This window comes from Antedon mediterranea, chromosome 3 (assembly GCF_964355755.1).
Source record: "Antedon mediterranea chromosome 3, ecAntMedi1.1, whole genome shotgun sequence".
NCBI classification, from domain to species: Eukaryota; Metazoa; Echinodermata; class Crinoidea; order Comatulida; family Antedonidae; genus Antedon; species Antedon mediterranea.
Genome location: NC_092672.1, coordinates 4369012 through 4386223, shown reverse-complemented (window position 1 = coordinate 4386223; position 17212 = coordinate 4369012). Strand labels below are relative to the sequence as shown.

At 33.3% G+C, this 17212-nt stretch overlaps 1 protein-coding gene across 2 annotated transcripts; it reads right to left on the bottom strand.

The window, feature by feature from the left end:
* Positions 1 to 68: 68 nt before the first annotated feature.
* LOC140044598 (protein SSUH2 homolog) lies at positions 69 to 16868 on the bottom strand. Of its 2 annotated transcripts, none has more exons than XM_072089172.1 (12): positions 16808 to 16868; positions 15970 to 16506; positions 6591 to 6758; positions 5774 to 5840; positions 5551 to 5680; positions 5166 to 5351; positions 4405 to 4467; positions 4154 to 4257; positions 3888 to 3980; positions 3491 to 3593; positions 2594 to 2698; positions 69 to 2227 (listed from the first exon to the last, which is right to left on the bottom strand). In XM_072089172.1, the coding sequence occupies exons 2-12, from the start codon at positions 16484 to 16486 to the stop codon at positions 2081 to 2083; spliced, it is 1683 nt and encodes a 560-aa protein (XP_071945273.1). In that variant the 5' UTR covers positions 16487 to 16506; positions 16808 to 16868; the 3' UTR covers positions 69 to 2080. The 2 variants fall into 2 exon arrangements, with proteins under 2 accessions (XP_071945273.1, XP_071945274.1); XM_072089173.1 differs by having other exon boundaries at positions 15970 to 16489; positions 16808 to 16867.
* Positions 16869 to 17212: the final 344 nt, after the last annotated feature.

Genomic DNA, 17212 nt, shown 5'->3' with positions numbered 1-17212 from the left:
AAATATTTATTTTCACAGACAACAATACACTTATTTTGGAATAATTTGCATTTTCATATCATAGAAAGATACTGTAATTTAAAATGTACCCTACACAAATAAAAAAAAAATTGTTTTGTTAAAATATCAACTGATTTAGTAATGAGTATGTAAAAATAAAACTATTTTAATACTGTTATTTAGAATTCAGCATAAAGTTGATATACAATAGAAAAAAAAAGTGAAACTTTACAAACAAAATGTATAAAAATGAGAATATATTGAAATAAAAACAATAACTTAATTAACTACAGTACTAATTGGCTGGAATATTTCTGTGTAAGTAAAAAAATGTTGCTTAAGTGAAAAACTAACGCTTTATTTATCAAACCAGTTTTTTTTGTGCTATGAATACATTCATCTAAGATTTTCTTTTCAGTTATTTTTAAAACCGACTGACAAAACAATTGATTGGAAACAAAACTAAGATGATTTTTTATAAGTACGATAATAAATCTGACCCAGTTGGATCAGTACTGTAAGCCTAGTGACATTTAAAAAAAGACATAATTGTTCTGTCTACACTACCAAACTAGTTTGACAAAACAAGTGTGATGTTCCCAAATATGGTACTGATATGCCCAAATATGGTAGTGATATGACATCATCATGTTCATATATGGGCACATCACATTTTTTTGTCACATACAGTTTTATGATAGTGGACAACAACATAAGTTTACAGAGAACATTATAAATCTTCAACTAACTTTTGTTCATTTTATGAGAGAATATGCTAATATATTACAATTGAACAATAAAATGCTCAATATAAGGGCACTGCAAATATATCTAATTCTTCACTACATTATTTTATAATTAATTTATTTCAAATCCACAATTTTACAAAATATGTAATTTCACTTTTTTTTGCCTACAGACAAAATGGCATTGAATACTAATTTATGAAATGAGTAAATGCATGTCAGTGACACAGCATAATGTCACCAAGGAATACAGAATTATTGTGACATGTAAACAATGCATATTGTTAAAAAGCAATTGTCACAAATATCTATTGTAGCGTCAACAGTGGGGATTCTTTTTGTAGAACTAGATTCCAGTGCTAAAGCTCTGTCTACACTATCAAACTTTATGTGATTTGCTCATATATGGACATGATGATGTCATACCACTACCATATTTGGGTATATCACACTTTTTTTGTCAAACTAGTTTGATAGTGTAGACAGAGCTTTATATACAGTAGTAGGTATGACACGCCATGTGTGCCAAAATGTATTTCTTTATGATAATATACTAATACAAGATCAGAAATTATTGATGCTCTATTATTTATAGGTAACATAGAAACCATAGTTTGGTATTAATATTAATAATGCATATTAATGTATATAATTCATTATATAATAGACAATTTTTATAAGCATAACTTTTTACAGACTGCGGCCACACTTATTATAGTCCTTCATAGAAGAACAACAATTAATAAACAGATGGTTGAAATGGAGGGATTAGTCAGTAATTAATTACTCTATGGTTTGAGCAGTATACAACATCAACTTGTTTAACATCTAATGTCTCACTTATGGCATCATAAAACACACAGCACTATTTAATGGGCAATTTTAAGACTAAATGTGCTAGATTTTTGGTTTTATTAGCATTTTGGAAAATAAAATGGAGATAGGAGATTTTTATTTTTAAAATTTCAAATTTTATATTCAATACAGTACCAATTTGCTTTAGTTTATATGCATACATTTTGTTATATTATATTTAACATCAACCTGGTGGGAAGGGGTCCCTCAAATAACAACCATTGTGAAAATAGAACCCACAGATATAACAAAAAAGCACCCACAAAAGTAATACTAGCATTTTGTCACATTTGAATATGCATTTTAAAATTTGAGCATTTAATAAGCGACTTTGATAACTCCAGAGGCCGCCATATTTACAAGGTAAATCGGGACAAAACTTTCCATCAAGGCCCTAAGATGATTTAAGTTTACATTAACGTGCTATGGCCTAGATGTTTAGTAATTCATGGTGCATCACTAAAATCTAAGTAGTATACTTAAATGATATTACACCCCCAGCAGCAGGTCTGAGGATAATCTGGGCAATAAACAGTGTTCTCAAAGCCATAAACCCAGAAGCGAGAAGCATCATCGTTCCATTTGTAGTGTACCTCACTCACTGGGACAGCCCGCAGGTTGTGACGCTGAAATAACAAAATAATGCCAATTACAAAAGAAACTAGAAACTGTGATAGGATTAAGACCAAGTTCAAAAGATGGAAATGGATTGGCCATGTGATGAGAATGGAAAACAATTGCCAGTGTATGACAGCAAACCAGAAGGCAGGAGAAATGTGGAAGTCCCAAAACAACATGGTGGAGGACAGAGAAACAGAGAGAGAATAACTAGGATGGAAGACATGGAACGAAGCAAAAGAAATCGCCACTGATAGAACGAACGAGGCCCGAAGAGGTTAGGTAAAGTAAAGACAGGATAGGATTGCAATAATATTTTTTATCTATTGGTTCAAATTCTGTTACAATTCCAAAAGAATAAGTTAATAGTGTACCTGCTGAAGTTGTTTTTCATTCGGCCAAGCAGAACGATGTGTCTCTACAATACGAATGGAGTTCTGGTTGATCTCGGGTTGAGCGTATTGTGAGATTGGCCAAACCTGCAAAATTAACAATTAACAGGTCAAAGGTTATTATCTCTTATAAAAGCTAAAATAATTTTATGTATTTTATTTCAGTAGACAGGTAAGGTAAAGGTGAGTGCCGTGTTCATTCTGAACGTAGGGGAATGAGCTGTTAGGAGCTCATTGTACTAAGCCTTGGCATTATGTGGTAGGGTGGCCAGTTCCTTTCCACGCCGCCTTTTTTTCTCCTTAGTATTTTCAACTAGGTACTCATTTACAGCTGAGTGGACTGGGAGTTGTCGGGAATTGAACCCGGGTCTATCTGTATGACAGTGTCCTAACCACTCGGCTATCCAACTTTCTTCCAATAGACAGAGGACCCCTTTCTGTTCTGTTTTAATGAAGACCTGCACGGATGATTCTCTTTAAAGATGGTTAATAAAATAAAATAAATAATGCTTGGTTCCCACAACAGACGCAATGGAACGTAAGGTATTTGACCAATCACAAGCGATGAATTATTCAAACTGTCGCTTGTTATTGGTCAACTCGCTTGAGTTGCATCTACGTCGTTACATTATGTAGTGCGAACCAAGCGATACTGTGTTCTTGGGCTAAGGTTGTCAAGAACCTTTGGAAGTCTATCTCTAGGCTAGGAGGACACAGTACGAATAAAAACAATACAGTCCAGTAAAGTCTAGATTAATGTATTGAAAAACCTATAGAGATCCCATATCTCATAGAAATATGGGTAATTGTATGCCAAGGGTAGGCTTATCAGTAAGTTCCAAAGATGATCATTTTAGGAAAATCCTTAAAAAAACTCACATAGGCTAAAGTCTGCTCAAACAACGTTTGCCCCTGCACATCGCGTATCAGTTCGTCAGGTAAGTCAGTGGTTTCATAAATATAATCATCAACATGGTTGGTACTAAGGAAAAAATAATAAATACGCTACTGCATAATTAGGACACAGTACAGATTTGTCCCCACAAAATCTCAATTTAGATATTACAGTTCAGTGGAAATTAATATGAACACAGATTATAAAGCTCTGTCTACAGAGTCTGCAAACTTGAAAAAATGTGATGATGTCATATCACTAAAATATTTGGGCACATCACACTTTTTTTGTCAAACTATTTTGATAGTGTACACAGACTGTAAGTATATTTAAATATTTGACATTATTAAGAGTTCTTATGCATATCAAACAAAATCTTACTATTTAACAAACAGTTTAATGAAGAATCGTAGCTGCCTAAAACCTTCACACACTGGGCACGTGATTCGTCCATCTCCGCCACATCGAAAACACCTAATAAAATTTTAAAAAAATGTAATATATATTTGTTAAATTATAATACTGTGCATTATCGCATGTTACCCAAGACCTAAGTAACAAAAGCAGATTTTGTTAAATAATAGATATTGTTTGATAATTTGCTAGCATTGTAAAATATTAAACTATATCATTAAATGTCGGCTTACCTATTTTTCCCAGACCCATGACATGTATGGCATGTCTCCGATACCGTCTCTCCATCCCGGTGTTCATGTGTTCTACCTGATCCGCTGCATGTACTACATCGAACCTAAATCACAAAAAGAGAAAATTTTACATGATTTAAAAACTAACCTTATTTTTGTTTCATATAATTACTAGCATAAATATTAGGATCAAATGAAGAAATAATAGTTGTTTTATTTTAAAAGTTTCGTTGTATTGGAAATCAACATACCCGACCTCTTCCATGGCAACGGCCACATCTGACAAAACCTCTTGCAAAGCAGTTGTGACATTCCTGACATTATAAGACAAAATAAATTTAGAAAAAAATTAAATCAAATAGATGTTCAAATAGTTTATTTTAATGAATTTATTTTGTCACAGTTATAGGACATAAAGTCATACTTGAACATAAATAGAAACTGAATCTGTATACAGTAGAACATCTGTTAATGGGACACCCTCCTCTTAATAGGAGTGCTCCCTAAATAGTCCCCTAAATAGAGGTGTCCCCTGAATATAAGTGTCCCCTGAATATAAGTGTCCCCTAAATAGAGGTGTCCCCTGAATAGAGGTGTCCCCTGAATAGAGGTGTCCCCTGAATAGAGGTGTCCCCTGAATAGAGGTGTCCCCTGAATAGAGGTGTCCCCTGAATAGAGGTGTCCCCTGAATAGAGGTGTCCCCTGAATAGAGGTGTCCCCTAAATAGAGTTGTCCCCTGAATAGAGGTGTTCCCTGAATAGAGTTTTCCTCTGAATTATAATAGAGGTGTTCCCTGAATAGAGTTGTCCCTGAACAGAGGTGTCCCCTGAGCTGAGTAGTGGTGTCCCAAATGAAAGGTTATACTGTATTGTCTATACCTGTCAATAAAAGTATAAAGATATATATAAATGAAAAAAATATATTCTATTACCGAATATATTCTTAATTCTTGTAATATTGATTAAATTATGCATATTAAAACTATCTAATATAAAAAAATGGTCAAGCTTACCCTAACATCAGATGTATGAGGTACCTCCATAGTCTTGGTGTGATCCATAAACAAGTTATCAGGCTGACAGTGCATAGACCATGGTAATGGTGGGATACCCATTTGGGGTCCATCTACCATGCCTCCTCGGTACGGCACGTGTTCACGTTTTGTTGTGCGCCCCTCGGTGTGGGTTTCAAGTTTATACTGTGTAGAAAATACATAAATACACAAAATAATTACTGTAATTGAATAGAAATATTTGATAAAAGCAATACTGTAGTTAGAATTGATAGAATTTTGTAAACTTTTTGCAGACGTTTATATTATTTAAGTACTGTACTAGTTGTTCAATAATGCGCATATGTAGAGTTTAAGTACAGAGCTAGTTGACGTTCTCACTTACATGCAGGGCACTAGAGGGCAGAATTTTTTCAAAGGTCATCTCTCTTGCTGGTTTAGCTCCATAGCAACAGTTTTGCGCAACAAACTCTATAATAGCATTGCGAACCTCTTCCTCTCCAATAGCTCCAGTACTAAATAAATGGAAAACAAATTGAAATTGCTATTAAAATGGCAATACATTGCATTATATACGGCAAAAGATCAAATAAGTGTCACATATGTACCTCTGAAAAACTTCTTCTGGTCTTTTTTCGGGAGGTGGAGGCTGATATGCAGGTGGAGGGGCAGACACTGAGGAAAAGAATAATATAGAATGTAAAAAAATGCACACATGGAATGTGGAGTAACAAGGGCCTGTAGAACATAGATGTAGCTGATCCTCTCAAATTAGTTTGACAAAAAAAGTGTGGTGACGTGCCTAAATATGGTAGTGATATGACATTTTGCCCATACTGATACTGATTATTTTATTGTCCATAGTAATATAAAATAGAAATGCATTTGAAACTGGCATGAAATATAAAAAATAGAAATACTATACAAATTCAGAAGATTACAACAAAATACATTAAAAGCTTTTATCATAAAATTAAACTAGTAAAAATTCATTTTTAAAAAGGAAGCATTAATTGCACAATGATACTTTAACTCTACAGTTTCCTATCTTTTTTGCTGCGAGTTTATCAAATGTATGAAGTTGGCTATAAAGGCGTAAAGGACGGATATATGGACACATCACATTTATTTGTCACATAAAGTTTGATAGTGTAGACAGAGCTTTAGGGAACCTGCACCATAATATAACCCAGTAGCCTTTTAATTTTCATGGATAACCAAATGGCTGTCATGTTAATAAGATGACATGTTAATAGGATAAAGACTTTATTTGCATGGATAATTAGAGGTAATTTCTCGATTGGAATTGTAAAATTGCTGGACATATTATAAAACTGCAAACTTTTAGTATTTACTAATAGAATATAATACATGATCTAAATAAAAGAGAAAAATTTATAAATTTTAAATGTAAACAAAATTTACCATCATTAAACATGATACTTTCATAGCCAGGAACAGGTGTGAATTGGACGTTAGTTGGCAGTTGTTCAACTTTTTCTTGCGCGTTATCGTCGTCTTCAGGGTCTGAATCAGGTCCGTCATCCCACTTATAACCTGGTCCGTTGGCTTCATTGCTTGAGGGTATCCAGGCTAGTAAAAATAAAGTACATTTTGTATTAATTATTACAGTATTTATTCAAATAACCAGCCCCCCAGGGGATGGTCAATTGTAGATCATGGAAGTCAATAAATAATTACAAACCATGTCCTGGGGGGGGGGGGGGGGGGCGATATGATATTCATTTCAAGGGGAGGGCGTGTATTTAAAGGTATATTAAAATAAAAGTATTTCACTTCCAAAAAATATATTAAAAATGTAAACACACAGACAATAAATCGCATCTTTTAAATGTGTGTGTCAATAACACCATTATTATATCCATTGGTTTTTCAACAAAAAGTTGAGAGTACCTCTTTAATAGCGAAACACAAGAGTTTACATACATAAGTCGGGCAGCAAAGTGGTTGACCTCGCGAATTATTACCAAATCAAAATTTGAATTGCCGCCATCTTGGAATCGCGATAAAGCAAGTAGTGCGGAATTACAAAATGCAGCAAAAAAAATGTCAATAACATTTAAATAGCATATTCATAAGATGAATCACAAGTCGGATAGTTTATTCTTAGAAACCTGAAAGAAAAAAAAAACACCAATAATGAGCTATTCATAGTTAATTAATTTTAATGTCAACTTTAGTCATCCTAAATTTTGTCGCCATGATCACTACTATACACAATACTGTATATATAAATATCATATGTACGACCATCCAAATTACCTCATCCTACCTACAGTCCTTCCTAGCCTAGGCTACATTATTGTCATATATTTACAAACCTCCAACAGCCACAACGTATTTTCTTTTCTTTGGCAAAGAATTTCCCGTAATATAGTCCTAAATTAATTAAATAAAAAGGTCTAGGCTTAGGCCTTTCTTTAAATATCCGACGATATATATCGATAATCCAGTGGATATAGATTCAACATTTTAAACATAATAATAATATGGCTTCACATTGATTATAATAAGTCGGCGATATGCCACTAAAAACTAGCCTGCGGCCCTCTCTATCCGCCTACAAATAGCACTGGGTTTCCGTCAAATGGGCTAGGCCTAGCCTAGGCCTAGATAATACTTCAAGTTGGGTACATTTTTTTACAACCAAATAATCTACAATTATATTGCAATATTTACCAAACTAGCACCAAATCCAAAATAATAAAGCTACTAATAACATATTTTGGTATATTAACTGGTTTAAAAACGGATTGCACATAGTGATTTTGAAGGATTGAAATTACTCAACCACACGGCCTGTACTAAACATACGAATCCAAGATGGAGTCTGCTTAGAATATATCCCCAGCTTTGAACGGATATTGAATCCGTCCCACAAGCTGAACCAAGCTTAAACTTTCAGAAAAGATAGATTAATAACCTAATAACCAACCACTAAGTTTTTATAAAGGTTCCGTGCTGATGAGAAAAGTGCCGGATTCCCTACGAAACCAAACAAATAAATCATGTAGCCTACCTCAACAAACACCTCCATCTGCACTTTTTTCTTCAATAAGCTCTGTCGTCCTTTCCTGGGCTATTTATACCAAAATTTTGTGGCGGGAATAATCTTCCATATTAGGAGTAACAATTTCCAAATATAGAAAGATATAATTTAACCCGGATGGTGGAAATTGCAGCAGATTTGTAAGGGTATTCCCATGCAAAATGCTTGCCGCGAAGTGAAAAGCGAACCGGAAGTCACTGTAACTTGGCGATGCTCAGTGACCTGCGCAGTTAAAAAACAGCGTTTTAACGGTTAAATGAGCACTTTGCTGCTCGACTGGAGCTATATTTCCTATACCATCCTGGCTAGTTGAGAATTCTCAACTATTTTATGTTTTTTTCTACCTTTCTGGAAAATGATATAATCCAAATTGTATTAATACTACCAGTAATAAATATTTAGAAACACTTGCATACCTTCACTAATTTTAGTTGTTTGTAGTTTAAGACAATCTTAGTGATATTTAAATGAAAACAATACGATAAAAACTATTGTGTCTGTATTTTACAAGACTATGAATTCCGTATAACGTGCATTGTGGGTACTTCAATTTTTATAGAAAAGCTAGGGAATCCTAATTTAGTAGGCAACATATGGGGGCGGGGCAACCAAACTTGCTTATCAAATCAAAGCACAGTAAAGCAAAGGATAAAATTAATGTACGATCCAGTTTACCACTGTTCTCGACTATAGTCATTTTGGTATACTTGAGCACAGTGATAAAGAATAGGATAAACTTAACAATATACAACAAATAGCATTAATGTACGATCCAGTTTAACACTGTTCTCAACTATAGTCATTTTGGATACTTGAGAACAGTGATAAAGAATAGGATAAACTTAACATTATACAACAAATAAAATTAATGTATGATCCCGTTTAACACTGTTCTCAACTATAGTCATTTTGGTATACTTGAGCACAGTGATAAAGAATAGGATAAACTTAACAATATACAACACATAACATTAATGTACGATGTAGTTAAACACTGTTCTCAACTATAGTCATTTTAGTATACTTGAGCACAGTGATAAAGAATAGGATAAACTTAACAATATACAACATATAACATTAATGTACGATTCCGTTTAACACTGTTCTCAACTATAGTCATTTTGGTATACTTGAGCACAGTGATAAAGAATAGGATAAACTTAATAATATACAACAAATAGCATTAATGTACGATCCAGTTTAACACTGTTCTCAACTATAGTCATTTTGGTATACTTGAGCACAGTGATAAAGAATAGGATAAACTTAATAATATACAACAAATAACATTAATGTACGATCCAGTTTAACACTGTTCTCAACTATAGTCATTTTGGTATACTTAAGCACAGTGATAAAGAATAGGATAAACTTAATAATAAACAACAAAAAACATTAAGGTATGATCCAGTTTAACACTGTTCTCAACTATAGTCATTTTGGTATACTTGAGCACAGTGATAAAGAATAGGATAAACTTAATAATATACAACAAATAGCATTAAGGTATGATCCCGTTTAACACTGTTCTCGACTATAGTCATTTTGGTATACTTGAGCACAGTGATAAAGAATAGGATAAACTTAATAATATACAACAAAAAACATTAATGTACGATCCCGTTTAACACTGTTCTCAACTATAGTCATTTTGGTTTACTTAAGCACAGTGATAAAGAATAGGATAAACTTAACAATATACAACAAATAGCATTAAGGTATGATCCCGTTTAACACTGTTCTCGACTATAGTCATTTTGGTATACTTGAGCACAGTGATAAAGAATAGGATAAACTTAATAATATACAACAAAAAACATTAATGTACGATCCCGTTTAACACTGTTCTCAACTATAGTCATTTTGGTATACTTAAGCACAGTGATAAAGAATAGGATAAACTTAATAATATACAACAAATAGCATTAATGTATGATCCAGTTTAACACTGTTCTCAACTATAGTCATTTTGGTATACTTGAGAACAGTGATAAAGAATAGGATAAACTTAACAATATACAACAAAAAACATTAATGTACGATCCAGTTTAACACTGTTCTCAACTATAGTCATTTTGGTATACTTGAGCACAGTGATAAAGAATAGGATAAACTTAAAAATATACAACAAAAAACATTAATGTACGATCCAGTTTAACACTGTTCTCAACTATAGTCATTTTGGTATACTTGAGAACAGTGATAAAGAATAGGATAAACTTAACAATATACAACAAAAAACATTAATGTACGATCCAGTTTAACACTGTTCTCAACTATAGTCATTTTGGTATACTTGAGAACAGTGATAAAGAATAGGATAAACTTAACAATATACAACAAAAAACGTACATTAATGTACGATCCCGTTTAACACTGTTCTCGACTATAGTCATTTTGGTATACTTGAGCACAGTGATAAAGAATAGGATAAACTTAACAATATACAACAAATAACATTAATGTACGATCCCGTTTAACACTGTTCTCGACTATAGTCATTTTGGTATACTTGAGCACAGTGATAAAGAATAGGATAAACTTAACAATATACAACAAATAGCATTAATGTACGATCCAGTTTAACACTGTTCTCAACTATAGTCATTTTGGATACTTGAGAACAGTGATAAAGAATATGATAAACTTAACATTATACAACAAATAACATTAATGTATGATCCCGTTTAACACTGTTCTCGACTATAGTCATTTTGGTATACTTGAGCACAGTGATAAAGAATAGGATAAACTTAACAATATACAACAAATAACATTAATGTGTACGATCCAGTTTAACCCTGTTCTAAACTATAGTCATTTTGGTATACTTGAGCACAGTGATAAAGAATAGGATAAACTTAACAATATACAACAAATAACATTAATGTACGATCCAGTTTAACACTGTTCTCAACTATAGTCATTTTGGTATATTTGAGCACAGTGATAAAGAATAGGATAAACTTCGAATAAACAGCAAATAACATTAATGTAAGATGCCGTTTAATACTGTTTTAAACTATAGTCATTTGAGTATAATTAATCACAGATAAAGAATAAGATCAACTTTAATACTATTTATTAAATAAAAAAAACTAATTCTATATTAACACATATTATTTACATATACTTTCACTGCTGATTTCTAGTATAAACAGGCCATAGGCCTATACATGGCTGCAGTCGCGTGCTCAAATTTGAGTTGGTGTTTACCGACCGACCGATCGACATAGTGAGCTGTAGAGTCGCGTTTGCACGCTACTAAAAAGTTCACAAAAACCGTAGGACGGGCACAGGGAAGTTTGTTCGAAACTCCAACCCCTCCCCTGGCTATGCGTTTAGATTTTTCATGCCTCCTTTACAAACCAAGATTATTAGAATACTATTAGGAGGATCAAACACAATTCTTGTTGCCAGATTTCATTGACATTACAGGTATGAAGTCTATCAATATACAGTACCGCTTAATACAATACTTGTTGAGGCCTATCCATCTATACATTTTAGTGTTATTCCACTTTAAAAAAGTCGATTTATATCAATACTCATCAACATACGATATAACGATAGAATTTATTACAACTTGTCCATGTCGTATTCATCTACAAATAAAGTGTCTATTACCGTACTTTTATAAATCTATTTATATCAATACCTATCAACGTATGTACGTGTGCATATTATATATACAAAAATATATACATCAACATAAATGTCATATCATCTACAGTCATTAGTGTTATTTCACTTTTAATATTAGTAAATCCAAAGGCAAAATACTGAAATAATAACAATGCTGTGGTCTCAATGGAGATACAAAAAAAGAAGCGAAAAGCTAAATCAAAACGATAAAGTAAAACAGCCAGAAAAGTTAGCAGAGTTTTCGGGCAACACTAGCCCTTCATCAGTGCAAGTGAGGGTACTTGTACAAGATAGTGTTATTTAACGTTTAGTCGATTTATATCAATACACTCATCAACATATGTACGTGCAATTCACGTCTACAATCAATAGTGTTAATTCCTCTTTTAAAAGTCGATTTATATCAATATACTCATCAACATATGTACGTGTCCACGTCATATTCATCTATAAATATTAGTGTTATTTCACTTTTAAAAGTCGATTTATCAATATACTCATCAATAAATGTACTTGTCCACGTCATATTCATTTACAAATCAGTGTTATTTCACTTTTCGAAGTCAATTATATCAATATAGGCCTACTCATCAACATATGTACGTGCAATTCACGTCATATTCATATATGATCAATAGTGTACAACTAATAGGATTATTTCACTTTTAAAAGTCGATTTATATCAATATACTCATCAATAAATGTACTTGTCCACGTCATATTCATCTACAATCAATAGTGTTATTTCACTTTTAAAAGTCGATTTATATCAATATACTCATCAACATTATGTACCGTACGTGTCCACGTCATATTCATCTACAAATATTAGTGTTATTTCACTTTTAAAAGTCGATTTATATCAATATACTCATCAACATATGTAAATCGTGTCCAAGTCATATTCATCTACAAATATTAGTGTTAATTTGACTTTTAAAAGTCGATTTATATCAATATACTAATCAATATATGTACGTGTCCACGTCATATTCATCTACAAATATTAATGTTATTTCACTTTTCAAAGTCGATTTATATAAATATACTACTCATCAACATTGTGTACGTGCAATTCACGTCATATTTATCTACAATCATTTGTGTTAATTCCACTTTTAAAAGTCAATTTATATCAATTACTTATGAACATATGTATGTGTCCGCGTCATTCATCTACAAATATTATAGTGTTATTATGTTTTTCATATTATCACTGTGCTCAAGTATATGAAAATGACTATAGTTGAGAACAGTGTTAAACAGAATCGTGTACATTAATGTTATTTGTTGTATATTGTGCTCAAGTATACCAAAATGACTATAGTTGAGAACAGTGGTAAACGGGATCGTACATTAATGTTTTTTGTTGTATATTGTTAAGTTTATCCTATTCTTTATCACTGTGCTCAAGTATACCAAAATGACTATAGTTGAGAACAGTGGTAAACTGGATCGTACATTAATGTTATTTGTTGTATATTATTAAGTTTATCCTATTCTTTATCACTGTGCTCAAGTATACCAAAATGACTATAGTTGAGAACAGTGTTAAACGGGATCGTACATTAATGTTTTTTGTTGTATATTGTTAAGTTTATCCTATTCTTTATCACTGTGCTCAAGTATACCAAAATGACTATAGTCGAGAACAGTGTTAAACGGGATCGTACATTAATGTACGTTTTTTGTTGTATATTGTTAAGTTTATCCTATTCTTTATCACTGTTCTCAAGTATACCAAAATAACTATAGTTGAGAACAGTATTAAACTGGATCGTACATTAATGTTTTTTGTTGTATATTTTTAAGTTTATCCTATTCTTTATCACTGTGCTCAAGTATACCAAAATGACTATAGTTGAGAACAGTGTTAAACTGGATCGTACATTAATGTTTTTTGTTGTATATTGTTAAGTTTATCCTATTCTTTATCACTGTTCTCAAGTATACCAAAATAACTATAGTTGAGAACAGTGTTAAACTGGATCGTACATTAATGTTTTTGTTGTATATTTTTAAGGTTATCCTATTCTTTATCACTGTGCTCAAGTATACCAAAATGACTATAGTTGAGAACAGTGTTAAACGGGATCGTACATTAATGTTTTTTGTTGTATATTGTTAAGTTTATCCTATTCTTTATCACTGTTCTCAAGTATACCAAAATGACTATAGTTGAGAACAGTGTTAAACTGGATCGTACATTAATGTTTTTTGTTGTATATTGTTAAGTTTATCCTATTCTTTATAACTGTTCTCAAGTATACCAAAATGACTATAGTTGAGAACAGTGTTAAACTGGATCGTACATTAATGTTTTTTTGTTGTATATTGTTAAGTTTATCCTATTCTTTATCACTGTGCTCAAGTATACCAAAATGACTATAGTTGAGAACAGTGTTAAACGGGATCGTACATTGTTGTTGTATATTGTTAAGTTTATCCTATTCTTTATCACTGTGCTCAAGTATACCAAAATGACTATAGTTGAGAACAGTGTTAAACGGGATCGTACATTAATGTTATTTGTTGTATATTGTTAAGTTTATCCTATTCTTTATCAATGTGCTCAAGTATACCAAAATGACTATAGTTGAGAACAGTGTTAAACTACATCGTACATTAATGTTATTTGTTGTATATTGTTAAGTGTATTCTTTATTCTTATTAATTGTACTAAATTATTAAAAGAAACAGTAGTAAGCATAACATTTCCCCACTCCTACATTAGCATGGTAGGACATTGTAATGGTCGCAGGTGGCTCAACTTTATTACTGCAATGGGATGGACATGGTCCTACTACCACCTTACCATCCAATAGGATTCCAGTAAATTTCCTTTACTACCAATCATAATTCAGTAATTAAATGACCCCTTAAGTTAACAAGGAAATCAGCCTATCCCATTATACCGGTAGGCTTCGTCGTTACAGGCGTACTGCGGTAATAGTTGAGAATTCTCAACTAGCCAATTTGGTATATTTTATATACCTGTCGACTGATAAATACATACAGGGTACATCAACTCCCACACTTTTCTATGTAATTTGAAAATATTGTTTAGTTTCAAATAATCTAAAGCCCCATTCCCTACGTTTTTTAGATCTAATTTAAGATCACAAACTATATTCAATGTAAAAATAATACTATATGGTCCTATTGCGATAACTTTTTTCGTCTTTAAACGGTTAAAAATGTGAAAAATAAGTCGATTCTAATAATTATAGCGGCCCGCTATAAATCCCAAAATGCATTGCGCGCGGATTGATATTTTTGTTTTTCACCTGTAATTCGCCCACTTTTCGATCGATCGTGAGGCCAAAACAAATGGAAGACTCCTAACTTTTCAGCGAAAATACCGGGTTTTCCCCAATTTGTATCAACGGAGTCTGGCAAAAATAGAAAGACAATTAATGCAGCAACTATACAACGTCAGGCTAGGTATATATCTCGCGTACGATGTTCGTACGTTACCGATGTTTACCAGCTAGGCCTACAAAACTAAGCCTAGCTAGGCTAGGCCTAAGACCGTTCACGAGAGGTCGATCGCCGCGAGCTACTTAGGTAGTGCATTGTTTCTCACTTTTTATCATAATTTACCATAAAACGTACATTTAAGACAAGGAATGACATGGTTTAATGTTTTTAAAGTGATATATATGTATTATTTTCCAAAAAACGTCCAAAATTGCAGGGAAGGGGTCTTTACAATCTAACTAAATCAATCACTCTTTTTTCTATATCATCCGATGCTTTATTTTCCCACAACGAAAAGGTTAACGACCTTACTACAGTACTCTGAAATATTCAGGAAGGAAACAAGGAAGAAAAGAAAATCGGAAATCCTCAATATTAAAAAAAGTTTTTGTGACAGTCAACAAACCACACAATATACATCATTGTTTACTGACAATACAACTCCATTTAAATAATGAACTGCAACAATAATACAAGTTTTGTGGTATTTAAAAATGTATTTAAATTTTGTATAAAAAATACAGTATAGTTTAATTTAGTAGGTTTTTAAGTGAATTAGAAAAAATGTATTAATTAATGTATGTAATAAATCTGGTCAGTCTGGCTAACCTGCTTGTTGTGGAAGGTCAGTCTGACCCTGCGGTGGTGGAGCACCATTTTGAGGGGGAGGAGCTCCATATCCTTGAGGTGGGGCTCCAGTGGGTGGGTAGGCTCCAGGTTGTTGAGGGGCTGGAGCTCCGTATCCTTGAGGTTGTGCTCCAGTCGGTGGGTAGGCTCCAGGTTGTTGTGGGGGAGGGGCTCCGTATCCTTGAGGTGGTGCTCCAGTCGGTGGGTAAGCTCCAGGTTTTTGTGGGGGAGGGGCTCCATATTCTTGAGGTGGGGCTCCAGTCGGTGGGTAGGCTCCAAGTTGTTGCGGGGGAGGGGCTCCGTATCCTTCAGGTTGTGCTCCAGTCGGTGGGTAGGCTCCAGGTTGTTGTGGGGGAGGGGCTCCAGGTTGTTGTGGGGGAGGGGCTCCGTATCCTTGAGGATATGCTCCAGTAGGTGGTGGTGGGTTGGCTCCTTCTTCAGCAGGTTGTGGCTGTTGTTCTGCTGGAGGAGGTGTCTGATTATCTTGTTCAGCATTCATTATCTATGATTAATGATAGCCTGGTGAATAAAAAAAAGACTTATTGAAATAAAAAAGGCCGTTCCCTGTAAATACCCACTGACATGACTTCCCCTTTAAAATCCCTATAGTGTAGGGTGACCACACCTCAACCTTTCGTACCACCTTACCTGCTCCCCATCTATTGATTCAATCACACTCACTCACAGGCCTAGCTGGGCGCCTCGGCTTTCTCTTGTCAGGAGGATAACATATAAGAATCTTGTCTTCATCTATGTACCTGCATACTAAACCACGCTGAACAAACTACTTATTGAATCAAACAACAAATATTTACTGTACCTTGAATGAAATTGAAATATCCTGTCTAACTTACACGAGACCTGCTTCTCAACTGGCTGCTGCTGCTCGAAATGGGACATAAACAAGGATACGATACGCTTGACTGATTTCGTTTTGTAGATAAATTTAATCCAGTCAATATTGACTGACTATTGACTATGGGACATTATTAACGTCGCCTGGATAAACCCTCCTTAAAAAAATGTCTTTCAACATCTCTTGAAACCTAATTAAATTTGAAAATAGAAATTTTTTTATTTTTTCATATTTGGTTTTTTAAGTAAACGTAATCTCAGTTCAATAAGACAACTGCATTCATAATTTATGAATGCATTAATGAATTTATAATAAAGAATTTGTTTTGGATGTCCTACTGTCATTATATAACCTGATCTCTTGCATGAT

Bases quoted from the DNA above. Each gene is read 5' to 3' on its own strand.
- LOC140044598 (XM_072089172.1), bottom strand. From the start codon at position 16,486: ATGAATGCTGAACAAGATAATCAGACACCTCCTCCAGCAGAACAACAG. The intron at 4,258-4,404 runs GTATGTTGATTT...TTTGTGATTTAG, and splicing joins GTTGCCATGGAAGAGGTCGG to GTTCGATGTAGTACATGCAG. The intron at 3,594-3,887 runs GTAAGATTTTGT...TTTTTTCCTTAG, and splicing joins ATTAAACTGTTTGTTAAATA to TACCAACCATGTTGATGATT.